Genomic DNA, 11385 nt, shown 5'->3' with positions numbered 1-11385 from the left:
CCAAACAACACATATCCAAATGTCTAGGTGTTTCACATAAATTATTCAGAAAAATATCTAACTTAACAATTAAAAGATCCACCAAATATAGATATGAACTAAGCAATTAAGAACACAGATATTTGGTTACGAAAAGGAAACCATTTAGAGAACTTTCTAAATGTAAAACCTCTCCGGGGCAGTCAAACCCAGAAAATCAATTCACTATAAGAAGAATAAGGAATACAAGAAGAATTACAAAACCTTTGACTCTTCCTTGCACGCGACAAGTGACCCACTTGACTTCTACCTCAGTAGCCCTTTCCAAAACATCTGGCACAATTCTTCTAAATGATTTCCTTTCACCGGAACTCCGATTAGCTTCACGTATTTTCTTTTCACACATAATCTTGAACAATATCTCTCACTCTAAGCACTCAAATTTTTCTCACAAAATACGTACATTTGTAAAGCAAAATAAAGTGTTTAAATAGAAAAAATTAATCCATCAGCAGCCATGTCCGGACAGGGCTAATCTGGGGTCCGGACATGGCTAGGGTTACATATGCGTAACCTAGTGATGTCCGGACCTCTAACTCTTGTGTCTGGACATCTCACAAAAATAAGGCTTTCTGGAAATGAGGTCAGTACCCAGCTTCTGGCGGTCCGGACCTCTCCTTCAAAATCCAGTTTCTGGAAATCAGGTCTGGACCCAGCTTCTGGCGGTCTGGACCTGCTCGGTAAAAAGCTGTTTCTGGAAATCAGGTCCGGACCCAGCGTCTGGCAATCCGGACCTGCTCTTCAAAGCACACTTGCTAGTTTTTGTGTCCGGACCCGGCTTTTGGGGGTCCGGACATGCCTCTAGAATCTGCTTTCTGAAACTTGTTGAGATGCTCATTTTCAACAACGTACATCCAAACCGAATATGCCAAAACCTAAACCCATTAAATAAGATTTCATCAGTGGAAGGGAAATCTAGACAGATATTTAGTAAATGAAAGACACACAGTCTGATTCAAGGCACAGTAAAACCTTATAATGTTAGGACCTAGATTCCCTCATCCAATACACTCCCCCTAAGACTAATCATTCGCTTTTATCATGTCCTTTAGTAATCATCTATTTCCACAATGATTTGATCACTGATTCTTTCTTTAGGGACAAACATAAGCAAAACTAAGTCATCTGAGCTTATTTTATGCCTTTTTTTTTTTTCTTTTTTTTTTTTGAGAAAATGTTGGAATTTTTAGGAGCTAAGTTCAACTAACGAGTTGGTCAAGTGGATAGAACTGACACTACCTATCTTCCAAACAAAATGTTTGCTCCAAATTCCCAAACACATAACAAAAATCTAAACCTAATGGGGGCAAAAAGTGCACAATTTGGAACATGAGAAAAAACTAACTCTTACTCCTTTAACAGTTTTCAGAAGAACAAGGTATATCAGAAACATATGGAGCAGTCGACGTAAATTGCATAAATATTGACCCCACTCATATGTAAGATATTCCTTTGAGCACAAGACATGAGAAACTGACTATCCAACAAATAAAGACAATTTCAAAAATAAAAGAAGCAAAGAAAATAAAGACAAGGAAAAAAAAAACAATCAAAAACAAACAAAAATGCCCTAGAACAGCTATAAACAAATATCAATATGTTCAATTTCTAGGCATGTTCTATGTATACAATCATGAGAGATCACATACACCAATAGCATTCCTGAGATACTTAAACCTAGATCCATCTAGGGGTTTTGTAAACAGGTCAGCTAATTGGTGTTCAGTAGGCATAAATTCAAGAGATACCACCTGGGTTTCTACCAAGTCACGGATGAAATGATGACGAATGTCAATGTGTTTCGTGCGTAAATGTTGAACCGGATTCTTTGAGATGTTGATGGCACTCGTATTGTCACAGTAGACAATCATTTTTCCTTGATCAAATCCATAGTCCGCAAGAAGTTGCTTCATCCAGATGATCTGTGTACAGTAGCTCCCAGCAGCTATATATTCGGCCTCAGCAGTAGAAAGAGAGATGGAGTTTTGTTTCTTACTCATCCAGGCGACCAAATTCGTTCCCACATAAAAACATCCGCCTGATGTACTCTTTCGATCATCAGCATTACCAACCCAGTCAGCATCAGAATATCCTGCAAGTTCAGATTTGTATTAGTAGAGAAATAAATTTCAAAATTGATTGTGCCATTGACATACCTGAGGATCCGTTTAACAGCTGTGATATGAGATTCCTTTGGATTAGCTTGGAATCGAGCACATACACCCACACTGAAAGATATATCTGGTCGACTAGCTGTGAGATAAAGGAGACAACCTATCATGCTTCTGTATAAAGTTTGGTCAACGGATTTCCCAGCTACATCTGCACTCAGCTTAATACTCGTACTCATGGGTGTGCGAGCATGACTATTTCCATCCAATCCAAATCTCTTCACAAGATCTTTGACATACTTTGGTTGAGACACAAAGATACCTTTGTTGGATTGTTGAACTTGAAAACCTAGAAAATAGGTCAATTCACCGATCATACTCATTTCGAACTCTTGCTTCATTTCTGTAGAAAATTGATGAGCCCGTGAGTCACCGTAGAGCCAAAGATAATGTCATCTACATAAATTTGGACAATGAGAAGTTGACTGCCTTTCCTATGGATGAACAATGTACGGTCAGCCTGTCCTCGGATGAACCCATGTGCAAGAAGGTATGTTGTTAGACGTTCATACCAAGCTCTCGGAGCTTGTTTCAATCCATAAAGCGCCTTTTTCAGCTTGTAAACATGATCCGGATAAGTTGGATCCTGAAATCCTTTTGGCTGAGCTACATATACTTCTTCTTGAAGAATGCCATTAAGAAAAGCACTCTTGACGTCCATCTGATATAATTTGATCTGGAGATGACATGAGATGCTCAACAAAATTCTCATAGATTCCAATCTGGCTACTGGTGCGAACGTCTCATCAAAATCCACTCCTTCAACTTGAGTGTATCCTTGAGCAACCAATCGAGCTTTGTTTCTTACCACTGAACCATGCTCGTCAGATTTATTCTTGAAGATCCATTTAGTGCCAATGATATTCTGATCTTTGGGTTTTGGAACCAAATTCCAAACATCATTCCTAACAAACTGATTGAGTTCATCATGCATAGCTACAACCCAACTCTCATCTTCTAATGCCTCATTAACCTTCTTTGGCTCAAACTGAGAGAGATAACAAGAATAAGTGACTTGATTGACCACCCTGTTTCGCAGTCGTAGCCCTTCATTCACATTTCCCAGCAAATTTTCTCTAGGATAATTAAGTTTGACTCTGGAGGATGGTGCATGAGAGACCAAGTGTGGAACTGGTGAAGGAGTCATGCCTTCTGCATCTGAGATTATTGATGGACGGACCGCTGAAACATTCGGACTAGGAGGTTCATGAGTTTTATCAGACATATCAACTTGCTCCCCCTCAACCTGAGGTTCTTCTTCTGCAAAATGCTCCTTGGTAGTTTCATCATCGATGACAACATTTACTGATTCCATTACTGACTTGGTCCTTTTGTTATATACACGATTGGCTCGACTTGTATTGGAATATCCAAGAAAAATTCCTTCGTCACTCTTTGCATCAAACTTCCCCAAGTTCTCCCTATCACGAAGAATGTAACATGCACTTCCGAAAACCCGAAAGTATTTGACAGTGGGTTTCTTGCCTCGCCATAGCTCATAAGGTGTCTTGGTAGTTGTTGGTCTGAGAAAAACTCGATTAACAATATGACATGCCGTATGGACTGCTTCTCCCCAAAAATGTTGTGTCAAATCCTTAGCATGTATCATCACTCTAACCATTTCTTGTATGACTCGATTTTTCCGTTCAACTACTCCATTTTGTTGAGGAGTTATGGGGGATGAGAATTCTTGTTTGATACCTTGTTGAGCACAATAATTTTCAAAACTTGAGTTCTCGAATTCTCTGCCATAATCGCTCCTGATCCGCTTGATGAGACAGTCTTGTTCATTTTGTATCTTATGAAACAAGATCTGAGCTTGTTCAAAGGCTTCAGATTTTTCTCTTAACAAAATTACCCATGTATATCGAGAGAAGTCATCTACGATCACCATAATGTATTTCTTGCCTCCCAAACTAGCTGTCTGTGTAGGGCCCATGAGATCCATGTGAAGAAGCTCTAAGTTTCGAGAGGTAACAATACCTGAGATCTTTTTGTGAGGAGTTCTAGTTTGTTTTCAAAATTGACATGGGCCACATTTTCCTTTATCAGCCTGATGAATCTTGGGTAAATCAGCTATGGCTTCTGTTTTTGAAATTCTGACCAGATCATGAAAATTTAGATGCCCCAACCGTTGATGCCACAATTCTCCAGTGTCCAGGGTTGCCTTATTGCATCTTATTGGAGAAGTTAATGAGAGACAATAGCAGTTGTCAACAGTGCGCTCTCCTCCCATCAACCATTTTCCTTGAGAATCAAATATGCTGCATTCTTTGTTAGAAAACTGGACCACTAGATCATAATCACAAAATTGACTGATGCTCAATAAATTTGCCTAGAGTCCTTCAACATACAGCACTTCTTGTGGAGTAGGAGCACCGGAAATTTTCACAATTCCTTGACCGATCACCTTCGATTTGCTGCCATCTCCATAAGTGATGCTTCCACCTCCTTTGCCTTCTTTAAGCTCTTTGAATAGAGACTTATCACCTATCATATGTTTTGAACAACCACTATCCAGAAACTACAAGCAAGAGTTAAGCACACTTAAGGCAGTATGAGCAACAAGACATAGATGATCTTTCTTTTTAACCCAGACCTGTTCCTTTTGAGGAGGAATTTGCACATCCTTGTCAATCAAATTAGACATATCTTTTATATCAACAGAATTTGACAAAACAGCTAACTTCTCACTAATAAGTTTCACTTGAGCAGTTAAAACTTTTAGTTGATTCCCAATTCCAGGTTCATCTAGTCTAGGAATATTCTTCTGAGACCATGATTGTTTAGCCCTAATTTGAAAACAGTTTGGTCGAGTATGACCTTTGACACCACAGTGAAAACAAGTAGGGATGAAGTTAGTCCTTACCGGAACTTTGAATTTCAACTTATTTTTCTTGGTCACATCTTCTGAACTTTCTTGAGGTAAGCAAGAATTCTCAATTGCCACATCTTTCATTTTATGTTTCACAAACATGATTTTAGAAGTGGTTGCAACATTTGAAGAAGATGAATGAACATGTTTATTAAAACCCAATCCAGTCCTATCATGTGAATGTTTCTGATTCCTTAACATTTGATTCAATTTATCACTAGAAAATTTCTTTAAATGATCATTCGAATCATTCAAGTCCTTTTCCAGAGATTTCACTTTAGCAATCAGCATGAGGTTTTCAGAAGTCAAAGTGTTTCGAATAGCTAAACATTCATCCATAGATTTCATTAATCTTTCTTTTTCAAGTTCAGCTTCTTTCAGATTTTTCCTATTCATCTTGTTCAATTTATCACATTCCACAAACAAGTTACTATAAGCAGTCTGTAAATCCACCTCATCATCAGATTCAATTTCAGATTCGTTTATCATATGAGGTGAGTTCACAGTCTTATAATAATTATCATAAGTAGTAAAAGCTAAATAATTCACTCCTCCTTCAACTTCTTCTTCGGATTTTTCATCATCCGATTCATCACTCTGAGTGACATTGAAAGCTTTACCTTTGGATTTTTTCAGATTAGCACATTCAATTCAAATATGACCCCGACCCCCACATTTATGACATTTTTGTCCACTAGTGAACTTATCTTTCTAATCAGTCTCTAAGTTCTCACGTGGATTACTTCTAAATTCACCTTTAGGTTTCACAGGAATTTTTGCGTCACGATTTTTAAACCTTCCATTCACAGGTGTAAAAAATTTTCTAAATTTTTTAGCAAACAGGGCAAATTCTTCATCATCCCCAGAATCCTCATCAGATGACCCACAAGAATTGACTTTAACATTTTTTGCTTTGAGAGCAATGTTTTTAGTTTTCTTGAGTTTGGGTAGAATTAGCTCAAAGGTCTGAAGAGAACCTACAAGTTCTTCTACTCTCATAGTATCTAAGTCTTTGCTCTGTTGTATAGCAACAATTTGGGGAATAAACTTCTCAGGCAAAGATCTTAAGATTTTTTTCACCACTTTAACATCATCCATTTTCTTTCCCAAATTAATGGTAGAGTTTCTAATGGCACTAAGCTTTGAATAGAATTCATCAAAAGTTTCATCTTCCTGCATTCTAATCTCCTCAAACTGAGAAACCAACATTTGAATTTTTGAAGTTCTAACAACCTTAGTTCCTTCATGTGTGATTTCTAAAGTTTCCCAAGCTTCCTTAGCTATTTCACATCTAGAAATTCTAGAAAATTCCTCATTTGAAACAGAGATGTAAATAGCATTTATAGCTTTGTCATACGCAGTAGCATTATTCTTTTCCTCCGTTGTCCATTCAGGTATTGCTTTGTCTGGACGTGTCCATCAAGATTCAACAACATGCCAAACATTAATGGATTTAAAGTAAGCTCTCATACGAATTTTTCAAAGCGTATAATTTGTTCCGTCAAAGACGGGAAGAGAATTAGGAGCAACCGTAAGAAACATTTGATATGGAGTCTTGGATCACACTCAGGAAACAAAATTCCTTCATAGAGTGAACCTGCTCTGATACCAATTGAAAATTCTAAAACGACTCCAAACAACACATATCCAAATGTCTAGGTATTTCACATAAATTATTCAGAAAAAGATCTAACCTAACAATTAAAAGATCCACCAAATATAGATATGAACTAAGCAATTAAGAACACAGATATTTGGTTACGAAGAGGAAACCCTTTAGAGAACTCTCTAAATGTAAAACCTCTCTGGGGCAGCCAAACTCAGGAAATCAATTCACTATAAGAAGAATCAGGAATACAAGAAGAATTACAAAACCTTTGACTCTTCCTCGCACATGACAAGTGACCCACTTGACTTCTACCTCAGTAGCCATTTTCAGAACATCTGGCACAATTTTTCTAAACGATTTCCTTTCACTGGAACTCCGATTAGCTTCACGTATTTTCTTTTCACAAATAATCTTGAACAATATCTCTCACTCTAAGCACTCAAATTTTTCTCACAAAATACGTACCTTTGTAAAGCAAAATAAAGTGTTTAAATAGAAAAAATTAATCCATCAGCAGCCATGTCCGGATAGGGCTAATCTGGGGTTCGGACATGGCTAGGGTTACATATGCGTAACCTAGTGATGTCCGGACCTCCAACTCTTGTGTTCGGGCATCTCACAAAAATAAGGCTTTCTGAAAATGAGGTCCGGACCCAGCTTCTGGCGATCCGGACCTCTCCTTCAAAATCCAGTTTCTGGAAATCAGGTCAGGACCCAGCTTCTGGCTGTCCGGACCTGCTCGGTAAAAAGCTGTTTCTAGAAATTAGGTCTGGAGCCAACGTCTGGCGGTCCGGACCTGCTCTTCAAAGCACACTTGCTGGTTTTTGTGTCCGGACCCGGCTTCTGGGGGTCCGGACATGCCTCTAGAATCTGCTTTCTGAAACTTGTTGAGATGCTCATTTTCAACAACGTACATCCAAACCGAATGTGCCAAAACCTAAACTAACAGTATCCATATAATTAATTGCTATACTATATATATATAATATATACTCCTCTTTTACTCTGCATTATAAGAGCTTTTTGCTCTGCGATAAAATCCTCAGATTTCCGTTAAAAAAAAAAAATGGTTGTTTATAGACATATAGATATGGATCCATATATATTATAAATTACAATCGTACATTGACTGCATATTGAGTAATATAAATGTACGTATGATTTGGGTACTTAATTATGTGACTCAATGATTTCAAATACTTAATAATATTATTCATGTACAATGATAGTGTGATTTGTAGTCTTTCATTTATTTTTAACGGAAGGTTATGGCTATCTTTTATACTTATATGTCCCACAATAAAAATGTACGTGATCACATTTTTACTGTGGGAATATAAGTATAAAATTAAAATGTGGTTTCATTTTGAGTATTAATAGTATCTCACTTAGAAATATGCTATGCGTTCTCCTACTCCTGAGTAGATATAATTATGTCTAAAAACCAGGGATGGGAAATATTTTCCAAGTTAATTTCCTTTTTTATTTATTATTATTATTATTATTATTTAATTAAGATACTATAGTGACGTGGCACAAGTGGCATGTCACCATGTGCCACGTCACCCCATTGGTGACGTGCCAGCTGGTCACACGTCACCAATGGGCATTGAGAACGTGCGCCATGAGCTGGCTTCCTCTTTCTCTCTTTTTCTTTCTTCTTCCCTCTTTTTTCTTCCTCCCGCTCTACCTTCTTCTTTCTTCTTCCCTTTTTCTCTCTTTTTCTTTCTTCTTGTCTCTGCGCTCTCACGCCTAGTATACCCCCCAACTCCCTCTTCTCTCAGATGGGAAGAAGAAATAGAAAAGGAGAAGAGAAAAGAAGAGAAGATAAGAAGAAAAAAAAAAAAGAAGAGAAGATCTGCTTTTTTTTTTTTTTTTTTTTGCTAGGTTTGATTTTGATTTTTTTTTTTTTTTTTTTTTGCTCCTGGGTTTGGGTTTGGGTTTTTGAAATTTTTCTGGTTGGTTTGGTTTGTTTTTTCAGGTTAAATCCATTTAGGGAACGGACATCCTCTACTCTAATGGGTAATTTTTCTGTCATTGGTCTTAGCTTTCGAATGTTCTTTGCTCCTGATTTTGGGTACTCTCCAACTCCACACAGTGAGTAGTAAAATTTGATTCCAAGTTCAAAACTTTAGATTTTGTTTACATTTGATTGATCTATTGTTGCATGCACAGATGGAAGTTCCTCCATGATCTGAAAATTATTCATGGTTAGACATGAATAATTTGTCGAAAAGAAGCTGCCTCTCCAAATGCAGAGACCAGAAAAAAAAAAAAAAAAAAAAAAAAAAAAAAATTCATGGTCAGACTGCAAATCAAAAAATCAAAATTTAAAACAGAAAATACGATCCTTTAAAATTGAAAAGAAAAACAAAAAAAGAAAAAAATCCAGAATTTTTTTTTTTAATTATTATTATTTTTAATAATTTTTTAAACTTTAGTAACGTGTGATTTTTGACACGTCACCCTATGGTGACGTGTCAAATCTGACACGTTACTAAATTTTTAGTAACGTTGCAAGTTTGCCACGTCACTAAAGGGTAATGTCTCAAAAATCACAAGTTACTAAAGTCTCAATAGTGACACCAAGTTTTTTGACCCGCCACATACATTGCTAATGACACATCACTAACGGGTGGTCAATAAATCTTCAATTTTTTGTAGTGATAATAAAAGTCTCAGTATTCTATATTATCATTTTACTTATGTTTCATTATTCTTTAAAACCCTCATATAATATCTTAATTCCTTGAGACTAATAAGGGTATTTTATAATTTTCAAATATTTAGTTTTTTCAATTGTTACATCCCACTATCCTTACAGAAATTTCCTCCCCAAAATTTGCTAACCATCTCATAGATATAATATTCAATACTCAATCATGGTGTTCACCTATCTACACTTTTTACTTAGAAATGCTATGAGGAAGTCTCCAAGGGGTAGCTCAATCGGTTGGAGACCACGTTTTATGAAGCGAAGGTCACTAGTTCAAATCTCTTCTTCCCCTCTTATGTGGACATGTAAAAAAAAACAAACAAAAAAAATGCTTTGAGGGAGAAAAAAGTTACTTTTCAAGCAATCCTTTCATCTTCGCACCTAGACTCCTCAACTAATAAAACAGTAAAAGAAATTCAATTTACATAAATTTGTTATAGCTCGTTCGAACAAGTATGAGGCTCATTCGAACAAGTAAGTGGCTTGCTCAAACCTGGTTAGGGTTTCACTATCTACTAACTCGAATTCACAACATCCTCCGCAGTGCGTTCGAACTTAACTTTGGATGAGTTATCGAACGAACGCTTCTATGAAGATCTCATTCATACGGGACTTCGGACAAGACAGAGAATGGGTCATTTTGCCAAATTGATATTCCTTCTACCCAACTCGATCTCATTCGAACTTGACATCGAACGAGTCTTCAGACGAGCAATTTTGCCAACTTGATATTCCCATATGCATCGAACATAACCAAGGACGAGGATATGAATGAGCTATCATATCTTCATTAAACCACCTCTCGTTCGAACGTGATATCGAACGAGACTGCAGACCAGCAATACTGCCAGTCCATTATTAAGTAATTATGATTAAAAATTTCCAATGGCGGAGCCACATTAGGATCTAGGCCTCAAAAGTTTTAAAATTTCGTATTGAAAATTTCAATTGAGGATTTTCATATTCCATCAAAACTGAATTGCTCTACTATTTGCCGCACTAAAATCAAGTATTTATCATTGTCTGAGTGTTTACATACACCTATTTGTTATACTCTGCTACTACACCCACTAAAAATAAAGCAATATCAGAGTGATCGTAAAAACTACCTTGGTAATTAATGGTTTTCAGGTTACAACATCAAAGTAAGCAATGATCATTATGTTCTAAAGAGTGTATACTGCAATTTTAGACACTTTATTTTTGTATTTTTGCGTGTTTTTTTTGTACTAATGTCTACACTACAAGAAATTTGGTCATTAGCAACCAACTTATTAGCGGCGACCCCAAAGTTGCCGCTAATGAGAGGCCATTAGCGGCAACTTCATTGTCGCCGCTAATAGCGGACGCTAAATACCAAAATAGTTGATATTTAGCAGCAACACTAATAGCGGCAACATGTGTTGCCGCTATTTACAACCCATCAGCGGCCACCTTACCAAGTTGCCGCTGTTAGGCACTCAATAGCGGCGACTCGAGTTGCCGCTATTTAAACACAATTAGTGGCAACAATCCATTGCCGCTATTATGAGCGCAACAGCGGCAACTTCAAAAGTTGCCGCTATTAGAGGATCAATAGCGGCAACTTTGGTAGTTGCAGCTAATCGTCCTGACAAAAAACAAATAAAAAAATACTTGTCCTAATAGCGGCAACATAAAGTTGCCGCTATTAAGGGCCTAATAGCGGCAACGTTAAAAGTTGCCGCTATTGGAGGATCAATAGCGGCAACTTTGGTAGTTGCCGCTAATCGTCCAGACAAAAAACAAATAAAAAAAATACTTGTCCTAATAGCGGCAACATAAAGTTGCCGCTATTAGGGGCCTAATAGCGGCAACGTTAAAAGTTGCCGCTATTGGAGGATCAATAGCGGCAACTTTGGTAGTTGCCGCTAATCATCCAGACAAAAAACAAATAAAAAAATACTTGTCCTAATAGCGGCAACATAAGCCGCTATTAGGGGCCTAATAGCGGCAA

At 37.2% G+C, this 11385-nt stretch overlaps 1 protein-coding gene across 1 annotated transcript in view; it reads right to left on the bottom strand.

Annotated features, from left to right (window-relative positions):
- Nucleotides 1–10909: 10909 nt before the first annotated feature.
- LOC132185143 (uncharacterized) overlaps nt 10910–11385 on the bottom strand; it is a 2861-nt gene continuing 2385 nt past the window's right edge. Inside the window, exon 2 of the mRNA XM_059598955.1 lies at nt 10910–11019. Within this exon, the coding sequence (XP_059454938.1) occupies nt 10910–11019 (110 nt within the window). The remainder of the gene's footprint in view (nt 11020–11385) is intronic.

This window comes from Corylus avellana, chromosome ca6 (assembly GCF_901000735.1).
Source record: "Corylus avellana chromosome ca6, CavTom2PMs-1.0".
NCBI classification, from domain to species: domain Eukaryota; kingdom Viridiplantae; phylum Streptophyta; class Magnoliopsida; order Fagales; family Betulaceae; genus Corylus; species Corylus avellana.
The sequence above is the reverse complement of the archived record's forward strand: the minus strand, read 5'-3'. Positions and strand labels throughout refer to the sequence as shown.